At 43.3% G+C, this 19,500-nt stretch overlaps 1 protein-coding gene across 12 annotated transcripts in view; it reads left to right on the forward strand.

Annotated features, from left to right (window-relative positions):
• The window catches only part of RBFOX1 (RNA binding fox-1 homolog 1), a 2,051,181-nt gene that overhangs the window by 487,055 nt on the left and 1,544,626 nt on the right, over positions 1-19,500 (forward strand). For all 12 annotated transcript variants that reach the window (XM_027611432.2, XM_027611426.2, XM_027611425.2 and 9 more), the window contains one exon: positions 12,458-12,490. In XM_027611432.2, coding sequence (XP_027467233.1) covers positions 12,458-12,490 — 33 coding nt within the window. The remainder of the gene's footprint in view (positions 1-12,457; positions 12,491-19,500) is intronic.

Raw genomic sequence — 19,500 nt, forward strand, 5'->3', positions numbered from 1 at the left:
AGTCTTTGTGACCAAACATTTGTCCATGCTGTCTATGCTACTTAGGATGCCTGCCTTCCTTGCCTTAGGTTTCGTTCTCAAGAGGCGGAACTGCGATGTGATTCTTGTGCAGTTGAGTATTGGAGTGCTCTTAGGAGTGCCCTTTAGCTGAAACTGAGCCTCAGCCTGAGCCCACAGGGAGTTCTGGAGTGTGAGAAGCACCACACAGTTTCCACATCTTGGAGCAAGGGAAACACACATTTACACCACGGTACCAGTCATTGGCTTCAGGCTGCCCCTGGGGAGAGAAGGGTCAGAGCATATCCTCTCTGGCATCTTTGGGCAAAGTGTGAGTCTCCAGAGAAGGTGGCAGCTGTAAGCCCTTGCCAACCAACACTCACTTTCTTTTCCAGTGCACTTCTACCCATCCTTTTTTTTAAAAGATTTTATTTATCTATTTGAGAGAGAGAGCACAAGCAGTGGGGAGGGGCAGAAGGAGAAGCAGACTCCCTGCTGAGCAGGGAGCCCAATGCAGGGCTCAATCCCAGGACCCTGAGATCATGACCTGAGCTGAAGGCAGATGCTTAACTGATTGAGCTACCCAGGCGTCCCCACTTCTACCCATCCTTTAAGACCTACTTCTATGCCTCTTCTTTTCTCTCTTCCTTATGTTCTGATCTTATTCTCTCTGGATTCATGAGATATTTCACTATGGATACGTTGGTTATAGGACTTACCTCACTGTAAGATAAATGTATGTTGACAGATGAGACCTGTCCCAGAAAAAGAGACCTCTTATGTGGAGAGAGAGGATGGCCAATGAGGTGTAAGCTGAATGGGGGCAGTGCAGGGAGGGAGTAGGCACACTGAAGTGAAAGATGGAGGCTCAGATTCACCATTTCAGGCTCAGCTTGTGTTTTGTGTCCTGGAGTTGGGCAAGTCTATAATCTTCCAACTAGGCATGGAAATTGCTTGGGAGTGGCCAGGAGGAATTATGAAAAGTCAAGATTGCACAGTTAAGTTTCCCAAAAGATTCGGGGTGAGAGTAAAATCTGGTAAATGTGCTAGACCTCTAGACTGGGGTTTGGCCTGCCCTGACCCTTGGTTCCCTGGGTTTGGCAGGAAGGATCGCATTTCAGCCTGAGGCAGACCCCTTGGCCTGACCACATAATGTAATCATTTATTGCACACCTATGCCTGACAACACACAGCCTGCCTTGGTGATTTCCACTGATGATGATGTGCCTCATCTGTAGCAACAGATGTTTTAGGACATCTCTGGTAGAGTGGACAATGCCTCAGATAAAGAACCCCTCCTTGGGGGATAGAGGTTGGACTGTTCGAAGGAGCCCTCAGAAAAGGGAGCCCAGCAGTCTGGGCTTGGTCCAGCTTAATAGAGAACAGAGATGCCAAGTCATGGGGGTGGGCAGTAGAGAGCAAGATGGAATTCTGGCTAAGGATGCTGGGTTTCAAATTATGGCTTTGAAGCTGTATTAGGATACTACCACCCCCTGTTAAAAAAAAAAAAAAAACCCAAATTTTAGTCCTTTAACACAGTACAGTTTATTTTTTGCTTCCTTAGCAGTATAGTGCAGCTGTCCCTGGTGCTCCAACAGCCCTCCACAAGGTGATTCGGGGATCCAGGCTTTTTCCATCTTATAGCGTTCCCCTCCTCTTAGTCCTCAGAGGGCCCCAGAAATATTTAGAAATGCCTGGGGAAATATTCATAAATGTATTCAGAAATGCCTGGAGAGAGGTGCACCTGCCTCCTAAGCTCCTTGGTCTAGAAGTGACTTGCTCTCTATTTGTCTCATTCCGTTGGTGAGAACTAGTCACAGAGCACCATCTAGATGCAAGGGAGCCTGAGAAATGTAGTCTCTGACTGGGCAGCCATTTCCTAGTGGCAACTCCACATTATGGAAGGAGAAGCATGAATCTTGGTGTATATATAGTCATTTCTATCATTTATTAGCAGGAAGTTCTAGTGGTCCTGGTCACTATCCTGCCTACCTCTATGTACCCTTTTGTGTTGCATTGTAGTTTTTATGACTATGTTCTGAGGTCCAACAAGAAGGAATTTGTTGGAATGGGGCTCTCAGAATCTGTAGGCAGGGAGACGAAAAGGTTGGAAAGAAGCAAGAACCAAACTAGCTCTGGAGTTCTGGGAAGCAGGAATATTCTCATAGCAGAACTGGTCTGGGCAGAACCCTACCATTCATGGGATAAATATACCCCAGCCATTTGTTTCTTCCTCATGTCACTGATTCAAAAGATCTCAAGAGAGAGGGGGACAGTGCTTGGACATATGTACATCCCCATTGTCCTGGGGGGATTGAAAAGACACATCCAGCCTCGTGGTCTTCAACCCTATCTGCTCATCAGAGTCATCTGGAGAGCTTTAATGAATACCACTGCCCGGTCCCCTCCCCACATCAATGAAATCAGAATGCCTGGGGCCAGATCCTGGACAGCAGCATTTGTCCAGCTCTGACTCCAAAGTGCAGCCAAGGGGCGCCTGGGTGGCTCAGTCGTTAAGTGGCTGCCTTAGGCTCAGGTCATGGTCCCAGGGTCCTGGGATCGAGCCCTGCATCGGGCTTCCCGCTCCACGGGAAGCCTGCTTCTCCCTCTCCCACTCCCCCTGCTTGTGTTCTCTCTCTCGCTATGCCTCTCTGTCAAATAAATAAATAAAATCTTAAAACAAAAACAAAGTGCAGCCAATATTAAGAATCATGGGATCTGCCCTTTCAATGTCTGAAGTGGGAAAAGGGCCACTTCAAGTCACCTCCTTACTGAGACCACACAAAAATGGGGGGGAGGTGATTTCTTGGAATGGAAATTGAGATTTTTTTTTTTTAAAGATTTTATTTGTTTGAGAGAGAGAGAGATAGTGAGAGAGTGAGCACAAGCAGGGGGCAGGGAGAGGGAGAAGCAAGCTCCCCACTGAGCAGGGAGCCCAACATGGGGTTCCATCCCAGTAACCTGGGATCATGACCTGAGCCAAAGGCAGTTGCTTAACTGACTGAGCCACCTAGGCACCCCAGAAATTGAGATGCTGGGCAACCAAAAATGGTAAGTGTTTATATGCCTAGAATGTGCCTTGGGGTGTGACTTGTGCCCTGCATTCCCCTCCCCAACATCAAAACATTCAAGGTCATTGTGTGTTTTCCCCAGCTTCCGCTTATTCCTCTATTCTTATTCAGGCCTTATGCCTGATCACCTCTCCCAGCCTTATGTGCATTTTCACCAAGGACGCGTAGAGGCAAGAGTTAGGGCTTTTTAACCTGAGGGAAAGCATCTCCAATTATGGGATTCCAGGCACCATGACCATGAAGAAAGGAGATACTGGGGGGCGGGGGGAGGGGGAGGAGTCCAGAGATGTTTCCATAGCAATTCGAATTTTACCATAAGGGCTTTGTAAGAAAGGGCTATTACAGCTAGGGCACCACCTGTGCTTCTCTCCATCTGTGGCTGATGGTTAAGGGAAGGGAACGGATTTGGAGTCAGGCCAACCTGAGCTCACATTCCTACCCTGACTCTTAATTGCTACGTTGTCTAGAAAAGTTTCCTGACTTATCTGGGCTCTTAGTTCCTGTAGTATTGATAAAAGGGTGATAATAACCCCTACCTGGCAGAATCGAGGATTGAATGATGGAGTATAAACAAAACTCACATCACAGTTCCTGATACATGAAGTGTGCAAAACTAATGTTAGATCCCTTGTCTCTTTGCTTTGTGTCATTTGGAGTCACTTAGCCCAGCTTTGCTCTAGATCACCAATCTGTGGGGAAGATTTCATTAGGAAGATGGGTAGAATATTTGAAAGGATTGGCAGGAACTAGATGGTGTCTAAAAGCTTTCTGTCCATTTTTTTTTTTTTAACTGGAGAAAACTTGGAAAACATAGAAAAAAGAAAGATGAAAATGAAATATCCAATTTTACCTCCTGAAGAAAAGCACCACTAATTATTTTTAGTATTTCCTTCCCACATTTCTCCTATTCATGTTTTAACATAATTGAAATCATGTAATGTACGTAATTTATATTCTGTTTTTTCCCCCTTAATATATAAGCTTTTTCCCATGTTATTTCAAACTTTGCTTAACCATTACTTTAATAGAAATATAGTTCTCCATGAAAAAGATGACTCAGTGAGCTGAGTCGGTCCCCTGTTGTTGGGCAACTAGGTAGTTTCCATTACAAAAATGTTACAAAGCATCCTTTTGTGCCACAGACATTTGCTGTATCTCCAGTGTGTCCTTAGGAGAGATTCCCAGGAGCAGAGCTACTGAGTTAAAGAAAAAGAAGGTTTTTTAAAGATCTTTATCTACATTTCCAGATTTCTGATCTAAATTTGAAAACAGACTTATCTCAGTTTTTTATAACTTTGCAGCCTGACCTTAAAAAGCAACAGGGGCTCTCTGGAAGGACACACAAGTGGCAGCAACTTCCCCCTAAGATTATAGGATCTGGTGAGAATGGGCTCAGGAAGCCCTACCATCCCCCTACCCACACCAGCCCAGCCTCCTGTCTGCCTCATAATTAAGCTTCAGATAATGTTTGTAATCTCTTGGTGTTTTCCGGCACGTGTCAGAGTGACTGATGGGCTCGTCACAGCTCAGACACCCATCATCCCTGCGCTATAACTACTTTAACCTTCCTAATACACCAACTTCAAGGGCAAACCAAGGGCAGGGATTTGTCAGCCCCTTCCTGCTCAGCCTCCCCACCACAGGCGGCTTTTCCTTTCTTCTTTCTGCCCTGCATCCTCTTGCTCTTAGAATCATCCACAAGATAGACCTAAGGCAGTTGTTCAACACCATAAGTAAAACTATTCTTAGGTTACAAGCTGCCAGAATTTTGAAGCGAGTGCATGTAAATATTTCATTTCTGACAGTGAGAGTTATTAAGAGAAACCTTGTGCATTTTCTAGAAGAATTTTAAGAGACGTTTATTCATTGGACATGTCTGGAGCCTACGGAATTTGGTTGGGGGGGGAGTGGTGAATATCATCTGTGAATGGGTTCTTTCCTTTTTTACACTCACATTTAAAAATCTGGGCTGAGTTTCTGGTGGCTCAGTGGCTGAAACCAAGTCCTGGGCTAGAATGGAGGAGAGGGATGGCAGGGAGAGAGGAAGCTGCCTGCTTTAAAAAAAAAAAAAGAAAAGAAGATACCCCTTTGGGTGGTCTGTTCACCGACTGTTCCATTAAGTGCAGTGGAGCTCAAAATACCAAGTGTTAGGACTGCTGCTGTTACAGTTACTACACCAAACTCACTGAAATGACAGCCATCTGATCTCCATCTCTAACTCCATACCAGACATTCATATGAATCCACACCAAAAAGGCAGTGAGATAGATTTTTGTGTCTGTTTTACAAATGAGGAAACTGAGGCACGGAGAAGTGAAGTAGCTTTCCCTTGACCATGCACACAGCTTGTAAGTGGTAGAGCAAGTATTTACAAAGCCCAGGGATTTCTGATTCCAGAGCAACCCATATACATTTTACCAGTTGGAAATCAAATTGAGCTCCCCTGAACATCATCACTTGACAGTAAATTGGAGTGTCACATGTAGAGATGCACAAAGAACAGCACGTGGTTCTGTGAAAGGAAGGATAAATTCACCATTTACTGTGTGCCAGGGACCGTGTCAAGCACTTTTGAATATTTTTTTTGCTTAATTATTAAAATGATCTTGTAAAAACGTATTTTCCATTTCATAAGTGTACAGTTACAGGTTTGGGAAGGATAAGTACCTTTTGTTGTGATTATTTCTGTGTATCAAAGTACCCCAAAACCTAGTGGCTCAAAATAGCAGCCATTTATTATAGCTCAAGATTTTGTGAGTCAGGAATCTGGGCGGGGTGTGCCAGATATGGACTGACTGAGGTTTCTTGGTGTCATTCAGCTGCCAGACGGACAGCCTGAAGGGTCCAAGATGGCTTATGTGGATGGCATGTTGTCCAGGGAGGCTGGAAGTTTGGACTCAGCTGGGGCTCTCTATCAAAGTGTCTCAATGTGGCCTCTTCCTGGTGGTCTCAGGGTAGTTGGACCTCTGACGTGGCAGCTGAGGGCACTCAGAGAGGGTCCCCACAGACAATAGTAGCAGCTGCCAGTCTTTTAAAGCTGGCCCAGAACTGAAACATGTAAGTTTCTGCTGTAAGCTGTTGGTCAAGGTAGTTTTAGAGACCACCCAGAGTCATGGATTGGGAACATAGACCCCACCTCTCAGTGGAAGAAGTACCGTAGAATGTGTGGCTAATTTCAGTCAGTACATGTGCCCAAGATGACATACTAGAAAGTGGTAAAAACAGGTTTTGAACCCAGAACTTGACTCCACAACCATGTTTAGAGTCCCTAGTCTCCAGGGAATTCAACTTTTGTAGATAGAACATTGCAGGGACAGATGCCAGTGTTTACTGTTTAAGAAATAACATGGAACCAACACCACGTGGGGGGTGGGGAGAGAAGTAAACTCTCTCAGATGAGGAAAGTGACCTCAAAGCCACTCAGCAGCTGAGTGGCAGGAACCCCATTTGTCTTATTCCACAACCCAAGCATGTCTCTGCTTTATTATTCTTTGATGATAGCACTTGGAAGTTATTCTATGTACACCAGAGAAAACAACCCAGAGACTCAGTCTGTTCAAGTAAGAGTTGACTCAGTATGGTGAAGAATTCACAACCTGTTGCTGGCCCCTTTGGTCAAGGTGACTAATAAAATGTTTCGTGTTATCCCAGAATAGATCGTTAGGATCATAACTGAATACAAAGGAGTCCTGAGCATCTCTTACACTTAAAAGAGGGCCAAACACAAGGGCCCAGATACCTCCTCAGGGCTCTGTCAGAGGGACAAGGCAGCTCTGTTATAGATAGAGAAGCAGAAGATCAGAGGATTCAGAGAGAGAAAGGAGAATTATCAGTGTCAACCTGAAGAAAAGCTGAACTCTGAGGGGATCTCTTGTAGATATTGGGGATCCAGCAATAAGAGGACTCAGTCTACTCATGCAGCTTCTTTGCTGATGGTCCCTTTCTGCTTATTCGAACAGAGGAGAAAACAGAGAGTGGTATGGAGGAAGGGAACAGCTTCAGTCTCAGCTTTGCTCTTGCAAACTGACCAGTGAGTCTCCTCTGTGTCAAGAGGATGCCACAGAAGAGCTGGGTTTGAGCCATGTAGCTTGTGCACCCAAGAGGACCAGCTGCAAAGTGAGGGGACCTCAGCACCAAGAGACTGTGAGTTATACAGACCAAATTAATCACTAGGAGAAATTGGAAGAGGTTGGATGGAAGTGGATTTTCTATCAGGGAATCATGCAGAGGGGTCTTGGGCAAGGCAGTGTTGCAGTGAAGAGGTGTGGCCAGGCCTGCTAGCTCTACTCTATAAAACCATTTTCTCCTCTGACGTATAGCTTGTCCACATGTACAAACACCCTTGCCATTATATGTGGCCACATGACTGAGCTCTAGCCAGTAGAATATGAGCTGAAATGCATGACATTTTTCTGGGTCTGGTTCATAAAGACGACCATAGTGTTCCTCCATGTGTTCTTCTCCTTCTGGCTGGCCGGTATGAAGATGATCATGGTCACCTTGGAAGCCACATATTAAAGATGGCAGAGCCTCTTTCAGCCTGGGTCTCTGAATGATGGTATGTAGGAGAGCTGGCCTCTAATGTGTTCTTCCACCTAGGATTGTTACGTTGTGTCAAGCCATTACACATTTGGTTGCTGCAGCTTCAGTGTCCCTGGCAAATGTAGGAGGGCTGCACCCACAGGCTTCCCAAAATCCACTTGTGCCCCCATGAAGCTATCTAGAATCATAGAGACCTGGGTTCAGTTCACTGCTCTAACTGAGAAGTAATTTAGCCTCTTTAATCCTTATCTAGATCCATTTAAAGTGAGCTCTACCAGTCAAATGAGCTAATAAATTCTTTTGTGTCTTTAGACTATTTTGAATTGTTTCTATCCCATACTACCAAAAAAGGCCTGTCTACCACTACCCCTGCAAAATTAAAATAGTGGTACCCCAAAATGTTCAGCACTGAAGATTGAATAGTTTCGAGCAATAGAGCCCCAGATGGTATTTGGGCATCTCAGACTCAGGTGCTTAGGAGACTAAGTGGGTGTGCCTGAGCAGTGATCTTCCTTCTATCAATTAACACAGTCCTGGTACCTATTAATCTGTGGGAAGTTCCAGAAGGGAATCCATATCTCCATTGTGTAGGCATAATCCCTTCATGGGTTTTGAAGGCAGTTTTGATGTCTGATCTGTGTTCAAACCCTGCCTCTGACACTTTATAGTGTGGAAAGGAACTTAGCATTTCAACCTCAGCTTTCCAATATCTGCAAATGTGGCAGGAGAGCCAGCTCCTAGAGTTGAGGTGAGGATCTCAAGGTAATCATGCACATCAAATTTCTAGCACAAGCGAGGAGGAAACCCTTAATGTCGGCCTTTGCAATTTCAAACACATGTAGAGAAATGGAAGAAGAGGAAGGAAATGATTAAAGGGATGGGAAATGGCTGGAACAAAGCTTTAAGGAGTGTCCTGCCGGGAGTTTCTGGCATCCCTTCTGTGCCCTATGCTGGTGCACAGAATGGCTCACCTCAAAGATGGCTCTAATCATATCAGCCCCTGCTGGAAACCCTCTGATGGCTGCTGCTGACAAGATAAAAGCCAAATGCCTAGCCTGACACCTGCAGCCCAGAGAAACCTCATTCATGCAGCTGGCCTCTGCAGCCTGTTCTAGGTGCCCGACATACCTCAGCGGATCATAGATGGGCCCCTGAGGTCTGTGGGTGCCACATTCCTGAATAAGCCCTGAGCTATGTGTATTAGAATTGAATCTAACAGGAATGCCTGGGTGGCTCAGTCGGTTAAGCGGCTGCCTTCGGCCTGGGTCATGATCCCAGGGTCCTGGGATTGAGACCCACATCGGGCTCCTTGCTCAGCAGGGAGCCTGCTTCTCCCTCTCTCTCCCTCTGCTTGTGCTCTCTCTGTCAAATAAATAAAATCTTTAAAAAAAAAAAAAGAATTGAATCTAACAGAATGAGAACTATAATATCAACCCCCAATGCAGTATATAAAGGGTTCTAGTAACTTTCACCATTTGCTTTTCCTATATTTATCTAGTATGTGGAATTATAAATCCAAGTATGATTTATCTCCATTTGGCCACAAGCCCTACCACTCCCTATCATGAGCATATGATCCAGCTTCTACTCTGTCATATGAATGGGTGAGAGTTGTGTTTAGTTCACTCTTCAATGAGAAAAAGAAACCCAGCACTTCTCTGAAGTCTCTTATTAATATTGAAGCACTATAAAGCTTTATTTTTATCCTATTTTAAATTTATGGTTAGCTTGACAAATAATACATGGATACATTCTCAATGAAAAAAATTTCAAACAATTCAGAGAAAGTTCCCCACAACTTTCTTCAACCCATCAATTCTCACTCAAGTTCCAGTTTCCTCCTTAGAGGTAGACCTTTTGTTAGCTTGATGAGTATCCTTCTGGACATTTTTCAGACATATATCTATGTGTGTGCAGGGAGGGAAGGAGGAATGTATAATGCATATAGACCTTAGGGTTATTTTTTTAGAGATTGGTACAATTTTATGTGTCCTATTCATTTATCGTACATGCTGTACCAGTCTTTTCATGTCAGAACACTATGAAAAATATAATATTCTAAGTGTGCATAATATTTCATAATATGGGTGTATCATAATTGGTTTGGCTTAGAAGATCATAAATTAGGAGTCCAACAGCCACATCCAGACTACATATGTATTTTGTTTGGCCAGAACCATATCAAGCTGTTCTAAAAAATTAAATGCAATAGCTTTAGGTAGAGTAGGCAATCTCTAATTTCCACACAGGCCCCTCTACTCCGTATTATCTTACAGGCTGCCCACTTTATACATTTTCATTACTTCCCTGGCCCCTGTGGGCATTTGTGTGTTCAAACTCAGTATTTCAGCCATTCTTTTATTTGTGGATGTTTAAAATTTTTTAGAAATGTATTGTTATCACAAACAATGCTGCACTGAATTGCTATATCTATGCCTCTCCCTGTGTGTATATTTATCTAAGGTAGAAGTAAGAATTGGGTTTACACAAAGTTCGTGAGGAGACACCAAAGTTAGAAGTTAGGAGAAAGACACAGAGTTAAGAGATGCACACTAAAATTATGAAGTGGAGAAAATCCAAGTCACGTGAGAACTGTGTTGCCCTTGCGTTCTGTGAAGCTGGGACAGGCATACTGCTTAAGACCTGTAGCTGCTGAATATCATGCTACCCTTCCATTTTCCCATTGGTTTTCAGCAGGGAGATGTGTGTGTACCTGTACTTGTAACACACACACACACACACACACACACACACACACACGTGTGAGCTTGTGTAGCCAGGGCATTGGTGGTGAATTGCTTGGGAATCAGATGTTCTCCCAGCCCCGGCTCTAATAGGGCTCCAGAGCAGAGAGCAAGATTAGGGAGGTATGATATTCATCATACCTTGGAGCGTTTCTCCAGGCCTGGCCCCTGGTTTCATGGTTTAGCAAGCCTCAGGCCATGGCTAATGGACTATCTTGGCTGAGGTCAATTTGAAGGTTGGCCTCCTGTTTAGGAGGCTAATGATGCACGAAGCTGCCAGTGGGCAGCAAGCTCTGTCTGAGCTACTTCTGGGGCTATTGCTTAGGTGAGGGCTGGTCTGATACCTTGAGGTGAGTGTGGGAGAGGTGCTTCTGGGAGCTGGGCCAGTGTGAGCTACAGGGCCTGGTCAGCTAATTCAGGAAGATATGGGTTCCTAAGCACTTTGTTGGCGTCACAACTGTGAGCTGGTATTGATCCGTATCATAGTCGGTGTGGGCTGCTGTAACAAAATACCATACCCTGGGTAGATTAAACAACAGAACTTTATTTGTCACAGTTCTGGAGACCAGAAGTCCAAGGTCAAGGTGCCAACAGGGTTCGTGTCTGGTGAAGCTTGTCTCCTTGGGTTACAGATGGCCTCCTTTGTGTTCTGTCCTCATTTAGCCTTTCCTTGGTGCATACAGGTGGAGAGAGGAAGCAAAGGGAAACTAGCTGTGTGATATCTCTTCTAACCCCATCATGTGTAGACCACCTTCATTACCTCATCTAAACTGAATTACCTCCCAAAGGCCCCATCCCCAAATATCATCACATGGGGGTTAGAGCTCCATGAATTTTAAGGTGATACAGTGCAGACCATAGCAGTCTGGTAGGAAAATATGACTTAGTTTGACCAAGTCAACCTTGGATACAGATAGAAAGTTGCAAGACAGAAAGTTATCAGAAAAAAAATCTTATCTGCTCCTATGTGTATTCTGAGGCTATCTGAACAATGGTGAGTGGTGTCTAAATCAAATCCTTTTTTTTTTTTTTTTGGTTACATAAATTAACCCATTTATTATAGGCTAGCAACATTTCAAATGGTGGGGCTTCTGCTGATCTTTCAACTGCTTCAGTCCTCTGATGGTGGACTTTATTGTGACGGCAGAAGTGGTGTTGTAGGTCCCGGTACCACCAGCTATGGTTTTCATGTAGGCACTACAGTGCCAGATCCCCACAGCTCGTCTTTTTGTCTTGGTTTTGCCACAGAAAGAACAAATGTAACTTGGCGTGCTGGCTTATTTCAATCTTCTTTAACATTTTCCTGAGGGAGGCTCCATAATGGGTCCTGTATTTACCGACGATTCCTTCTTGGTATGTTTAGCCATGTTGCTGCAAACTAGGTTTGAGCCCAGAGAGAGAAAATGGGCTGTGGGTAGGAGCCGTAAAGTCTATATGATGTTATCTTGGGTTTTAATTTAATTTCCCTCCTTAATAATGTTCTGGGCTTGGAAGAATTAACTTTTCTAAACCCCATGTTCTCCTCTATGAAATGGGAATAATAAAAGTTGTTCTGGGGAGTAAATAAGACAGTAAGTGTAAAGTTGGCACAATGCCTAGCACAATGCTTTATTTCACAATATTTTGAGGCATTTTGAAAACAGAAAGCTACAGTTGCTATAGTTTGCAGTTTTACCTTCCCCTAACACTGACTTGAAACTTTAAGGGAAGAAAAAACCCTCAAAAATGTCTTCAATGCCTTTGCTTTTTCAGTGTTCGTTTAATCATTATCAATGCACGGGCATTGCACACAGCCCTCCCCCCCTTTTTTTTCCTGGCAAGATGGTTATAATGTGTTGAAAATATTAATTATCTTCACCTTATACACAGGACTGGAAAAAACAAATCTTGTTGCTGTACTTGGTAGAAGAAAAAGTACCTTTGGGGTGTGTGTGTGTGTGTGTGTGTGTGTGTGTACCCATCTATCTATGTGTGTGCGTGTTGCACTCATTGTCCCCTTGGGTCATAACAAATTATTGATGCCAGTTCCTTTAAAAAGACAATTAATCCAATTACCTTCTTGTTGAATCAATACTAATGTCTTTTTTTTTCTTTAACTTTCAGGTTTTGACAAGCCTGGCTGCCAGCAAAGCTGAGGTAGGAAATGTGGTTTTTCTGTCTCTTTGGAGGACATTTTGACATGGTTTCCTTCTAGGGTGATACAGTGAAATGGGTATCCCAGCTGTGATCTGCTCTGTGCAGTCTCCTGGTGGTTTGGATAGGGCATTGTCAGTTGGCTGGTTTCTCTGGTGCTGTTTGGGGCTGACCAGGTAGGTGTATACTGGGTAGTCTGGTAAAGATGGTTGGTGGTTTCAAAGCCAGATGTCCTGTTTGCTTCTGTCTTGGTGACTTGAGTGTCTGTCTGTATACACACATTATGATTCCAACTTCACTAAGATAAGCCCTTGCTTTGGCAGTGAGACCTCCATCCATCTCTATGCCCTTCTTCTATCTCCTCCCTCCTCTTCCTTGCCCTCCTTGTCCTCTGGGGCATGAAGGGAACTGTGGCTGAGGCTGGTAAAGGATAAGAAAGACACTGGTCAGAGGTCATTAGCAAGGTGACCATCCTTGGGAATTGTATGTAATGTTCTTTCATGAATATCTCCAAAATACATCCAGTGCCATGGGGCAGTTGCACTCCCAATCCCAAGTTACTATGTGGGTAGAACAAGGAGCATGGACCCTGGCCTCAAGAGACTGGGTTCTGTATGGCATTGTGCATCACTGTAACTGCTGAGACTCACTCTCCTCATGTGCCCAGTGAGGATAATTGCACCTCCTTTGGATCTAGCACGTGGGTGTGGAGGCAGATTCTGGCAGGGATCTACAAAATACAAGGGGACACCATTGTCAAAGGGTGGAAACTCCAATTGAATGTCTATATCCTTGGATATGATAGCTTGGTGTGCAGGAACTGTGATGCATTAATGGTGCAAATGTTACTTTGGATGCCTAGTGAGGCAGATATTTGGGAAGCAATTCTAAGGGAAGGGGAATGGAGTGGGTAGCAGAAAGATGGGGTAGAGGTAAGAGGCGACTAGTATCACCTGCTTCCTATGACCTTGTGACCAGTGACTTGAGCCAGTCATTTATCTCCCCAAACTTAGTTTCCTCATTCTCAGGATGAGAATGACAATACACATCACATGAGGTTGTTGGGAGCATTAAAATGGCAGTGACAGTGTTTACTTTTCTAGTCTGATGTAACTAGAATACTAGTTTTCATGTATTCAGCATGAATATACCATTTACTATGTAAGGCTTTACATGTATAATCTTATAAAATCCTTACAGAAATGTTGTGATGTACACATTATTATAATCCTCATTTTCAGAAGAGTAAACTGAGCCTCAGACTCAATAACTTTCCCAGAGCCATTCAACTAGTGAATGATAGAGTCAGAATTCAAGGTGGGGTACAAAGTATTGTTGGCTCTCAACTGCCATGCCGTGTGTCTTCGTTCAGTCTGCTGTAACAAGATCACGTAGACTGGGTGGTTTAAAACAGCAGAAACTTATTTCTCACAGTGAGGAAGGTTGGGAAGTCCAAGGTCAAGGCTCTGGCAGATCTGATGTCTCTTGAGGACTCTAATCCTGGTTTGCAAGATGGCCATCTTCTTCTTGTATCTTTGTGTGGTAAGAGAGCAGAGAGAGGAAGCAAGCTCTTCAGTCTTTCCTTAAAAGGGCACAAATCCCATTCATAAGGGCTTCATCCTCATGATCTAATCACTCACAAAAGCCCCACCTCCTAATACCATTACATTGGGGGTTAGGATTTTAACCTATGAATTTTGGGAGGACACACACGTAAAAGTCCACAACACCACATAAAAACTTGATGCATAGTGGGTGTTCAGTAAATGTTAGCACTGCCAATCCTTAAGAGCCAGTCCTGCTTTCTAAATCATACCTGAATGTATCTCAGGCCTCTAAGGTCAGCACCACGGACAGTTGCCTGTTTCCTGCGATCTTCCATCTTTTTGCTTTTCCCCTAGATAGTCTCACATTTGTGTCACATTTGGCAATTTAAAACAAACAACAATAAAAACACCTTTACATATGTTGCCCCTTTTCAGTTTCACAGAAATCACATATGGGAGGATATTGTTACTGCCATTTTCAGATTTAAAAATGGAGTTTTAGAGAATTGGAATACTGTAAATATTGGTGAAATGTTTAATGATCTAGTAATTCCACTCCTTGTGTGCCCAAGAGAATTGAGGGCTTATGCACACCAAAAAAAATGTACACAGGATTTTTCATAGAAACTTTATCATAGCCAAACCAAATGTCCACAAATGGGATTACAGATAAATAAATTGTGGTATATCTATGCAATGAATACAAGATAGCAATCAAAAAGAATCATGTATAGGTACATGAAATGGCCTGTATGAATCTCAGAAACATAATGTTGAGTGAAAAAAAGTCAGAATAGAAGAATGCACTCTGATTTTATTAGCATGCATTCAAAACCAGCACTCATCTCTGGTGATTAAAGAAACAGTAGTGATTACCTCTGGGAGGTGCTGACTGGGTGGGGGCACAAGAGAACTTACTGGAGATGGAAATACTCAACACCATCACCCGGATATGATCACACAGGTAACCAGCACATGTAACATTTATGGAGTGCCATACTGAAGACGTATGTACTTCATAGTACACAATTTGTATATCAACAGGAGGACAGGGAGGTGGAGGGGGGAAGAAAAAGAAAGAAAATGGAAACATTAAAAAATATAAAACAAGATAATGGAAAAAAAAGGATGATCAGGTGGGGAAGTGGGATGAAAGTATAAGAATGCTCAGCAAATAGACAAAACTATAGATCAAAAATAGCCTAAATTCACTCACTCATCCATTCCTTCCTTCCTTCATTTTTACTCTGGACTCGTATTTCCCAGATGGAACAGGTTTAAAACAACAACAACAACAACAAAAACTTTTTCTTTCTCCTAACCATTGTTTCTGAGGCTAAATTGTAATTGCTGCAGCCAGATCATATTTTTTGCACTACTGCAGGGAGGTAACCTTTTATTAATTGAATTTCTAATGGCAATTCATCAAAGCAAGCGATCACCGTTATTTAATGCATGATCCATATTCATGGCATGTTCTGTTAGGTAAATAATAGTGGCTCTGGGAAAGTGCTTCTGTGAGGTCCTTTTCCTTCTCAAATGGCTTTCTTTTTTCCTAAGTACAGACAAAACGGTTGTAATTTCAGAAGAACAAACCCCACCTGTGGAGGAGTCATTGGTTACAGGCAGGACAAGAAGAATTACAAACCCACAGAATCAGTGAGAATGAATGGCTTTGCCAGTTCCCTTTCTCTCTACAGATTGACAGTGAATATGTGAATAACGTTTGCTAAATCTGGACTTTGAAAACATGACAGCAAGCTGTTTGTGCCAATAATTTTTCATGGCATATGCCACCCCTCCCCACACCACACACAGTTTTAATAAGATGGCACATGGACTATTGAGAAACGTTAAAACCCTGCAGAGGAAAGAGCTTTATCTTGTGACCAAATTCTGCCCAGCAATGTTTATGACAGCTGAAGAATTTATCTTAAATTCCCTCTGCTAGCCGCAAAGCACATGGCCCTTTGTCTCTGAGCAGCCTGTAAGAACCAAACTAAGATGTCACATACATAATATAACAGATAAATGGCCCAATTTCCATGTCCACATGATGAATGGAATGCAAGTTCAGCACACACATATTTGCACATTAATTGGCCCTGCATGGTTCCATTTTGTTCCTAAGTTGCTACTGTATGTCTTGTGGACTCCTTCCCCTTCAGAATCATTAAGCTTGTTTTATCGCACAAATGCATACACATTTCCCCCCCTATTTATCGTCACGCAGCTTGCCCTGCTGAGAGAGAACCAAGTAACCTAGGCATAGCCATTGGATTGCAAATGCCTACATCTGAGTTCTCTCCACCACCAACTGCACATTAACACAAAGATCTGAGACCCAGCCCCACAGTTGGTTATGCTGACAGCCAAACAAAGGAGGTTGCAGGCGAGGATGTTTGAAAAAAATCATTTCTTTTCAGTTAGCAGTTGGTTTCTTGCCTCACCTTAATGATTTCCTGTTGATAGTTTAATGGCAATATAAACCCAGTGGAGGGCCTCAATTTTGATAAATTGGCCTGCTCCTATTTCATGGCAAAGGAATCAGACTGAAATTGATTGATATTATAGTTTTGCCATCCCAAATAATTGCAATGGCAAACAGTGCAGGTGGTAAAGCCCAGGGGCCTTCAGGAAATGTAGGTAGAATCTCTCTCCCACTAATCCCTTTTTCCTTCCAGAAGGAAACTTTATTCTGGGCCAATGAATCATTTATTTTCCCTGTCTCAACCTTCAGTCACAGTCTTCAGAGCCCTCTAAGCACTCTGACCCATACGGAGAGAAACCAGTGCTTTTGGAAAGGGACTGAGTTTCTTTGGCTGGGGGCAAAAGACAGGTCCTGGCCATTTCAGGTCACCTGAGAAGCCAGAATATTTTATAAGGAAAAGTTGAGCTATTGCATGAGGAGGGTTACAGTGGAAAGAACATGAGCTTTGGAGTCTAATAGATGGCATATGAATCATGAGTCCACAAGTGATAAAGTGATATACCTGTGGGGGAAGTCACTTACCTGCTAAATAAGTCTCTCATTTGGAAACGGGGGATAATGAAACCACCCCAAATGTTGGTTTGAACTTTAGAATTTAATAATATATGTGCAATGCCTAAGATAGTACCTGGCAGAAAATAGATGTTCAGCCATTATTATTTTGTTTCCTCATACATCCCCTGTCTTTTATGTATTGTGTAAAGCATGGCAGTATGTACATAGGCTCATTAGAAATTTATTTTGAGACCTGTAGCTTTGAAAACTTGCTGTAAAGATTTTGCACCATGGCTGACCCAGATCCTAGCCAGGCTGGAATTTACTTACATGGCTTAATTCACATTGGAGTTAATGGTCCCCTTTTCGCTACCAAGGACGAGATCCACTTGAAGATTAGCAACACTTTCCAACACTTTCAAACTCTTTGCCTTGTCTGATTTTGCCCAGTCACACTTTGATAGTCTTCCCTGTCCTTGAAACCAACTTAAAAGAATAGTTTAAAAAGTGCCTGGCCTTAATCCAAGAGCCTAGAATTCTCAGTTAGAGATATGGCTGGTATGTTTTTAATTTGATGACAATTTAAGTGACAGCTATTATATCCTAGGCACTGCTCTAAGTCCTGGGAAACATAGAGAACTTTGATGTGAAATCAGATCTGCAAAGAACATATGGTCCAATGTGGGGTTGGGGGGTTGTATCATAAATGCTATGGTATCCATTGTTTTATGAGCACCAGGGTATTCATAAGAGTGAAGCTCTCTCCATAAGCTGTAGTCCATATTTGGGAAGTTTTGAATTTGAGTTCAAATGTAAGTGAACCTAGATAGGAGTGGCGTACCTATGGAGGCTTCCCAGGGGAGTGATATAAAGACTGGAGCCTTGAAAAGTAAGTTAGGTCATCATCCAGTAAAAAAAAAAAAAAAAAAAAGGAGAACATGAGCAAAAGTACAGATGGGAAAGAGTTTACATGTTCAAGGAATAAGCATTAAAAGGGGATATGGGGGCAGTAAAGGAGAGTGGAAGTGATTGTAGTGAACACAGAGAAACCAAGGCTAAGTATCCTTATGAAAGGCAAAGAGGAAGAGGTTAAAAGAAAGAGACAAGGGTAGTGAATGATTCACTGGAGTCAAGGAGAATGAGCACTGGCTTGATGACACTGGACTTGGCAAGTATACAATCATCAATGTTCTCAACAGCAGCCTTCCCAAGGTAGGTGGTGGAAGCAGAAGTTAGATTTGGTGGCCTATGGAGTAAATGGAAAGAGAAGACCCATAAGCACAGTATAGCCCAGCCTGTCAAGGGCCAAATGGTTGAGCCCATCGAATGATGGTCTCTGACTTGAAGGAATTTTGAAGATGACAGAGGTTTGGGTATGTTGTAGGCCTGGAGGACAGGCCTCAGAGGGTACGAGGGTAGAATCAGAGCACAGGTGGGGTTTACTCACTGAAGGTGACCAGAGTATCCCTGAGGGTATGTGCTTGGCTCACCATTGTGTCACCAGGGCTCAGCACCTGTATTAGAGAACAGTGGCATTAATTGGACTGAGAAAGGGCATTTTTCCTCCGTGACATTGAGAAACCAAGGATGAGAGTAAGTGTGGATAAATTTGAAGGAGAAGGAAGAGAAATTGAAAGAGGTTATGCCTGGCAGCTTTCATTTTCTTAGGGAAGAGCAGAGGGAAATTTACGTGCTGAGAATAGGGGAGTGGAGGTAGAATTGGGGGTTAAAGAGGAAAATAAGCAGAAGGAGGGAACGCACTGGTGAGAGGCTGATTGCTCAGGGAGATGCTTCTAGCAAACCAACATGTGTAAGCGCCAGACCCGGAAGATGAGCCGGAGCCTGCCAGCAGCAGTACTGAACACTGTGGCTTCATTCACCATGTGTGTCCTGGGTGCCACACACTGTGCTATCTTGATGACAATCTTTAAAATGTGTGTTACTGTCCACATTCTACAGAGAAGAACACTGACACCCTGAGTGGGTGGTGTAGGCTCACCAAACTTATCCGAGAATTAAATACCATGGCCAGTGTTTGAATCAGTCTGTCTGACTACAACTCTGGGGCTCCTTCCACTGTGAACATTACCACTGTGAGGATGGGGTGTGGAGTTCAAACCCCAGCTCCATTATTTCTTATCTCTTGGCCCTGCTAGCAGCGAAACTCAGCAAAATTACTTAACCTTTGGTGTCTCATTTGTCTCCTCCATAGAATGAAGATAATTAAAGAATGAACCTTATAGCTTTTTCGTGAAGGTGAAAAGGCATGATATAAGGCATGGAAGGCAATTAGCATATTATTTAGTGCATAAATAGCTCATAATATATGTCAGTCATTATAGTTGTTTTTATTAGTATTGTTGGGAATTCATTCTAAGCCACAATAGGAAATAGCAGAGAAGCCAGATAGAACCAGTTTGTAACCTCCAAACCAACTGGAAGCATCAGTCCCAAAGCCTTCCAAAAACACCTTACTTACT

Source organism: Zalophus californianus, chromosome 10 (assembly GCF_009762305.2).
Source record: "Zalophus californianus isolate mZalCal1 chromosome 10, mZalCal1.pri.v2, whole genome shotgun sequence".
In the NCBI taxonomy this organism is placed as follows: Eukaryota; Metazoa; Chordata; class Mammalia; order Carnivora; family Otariidae; genus Zalophus; species Zalophus californianus.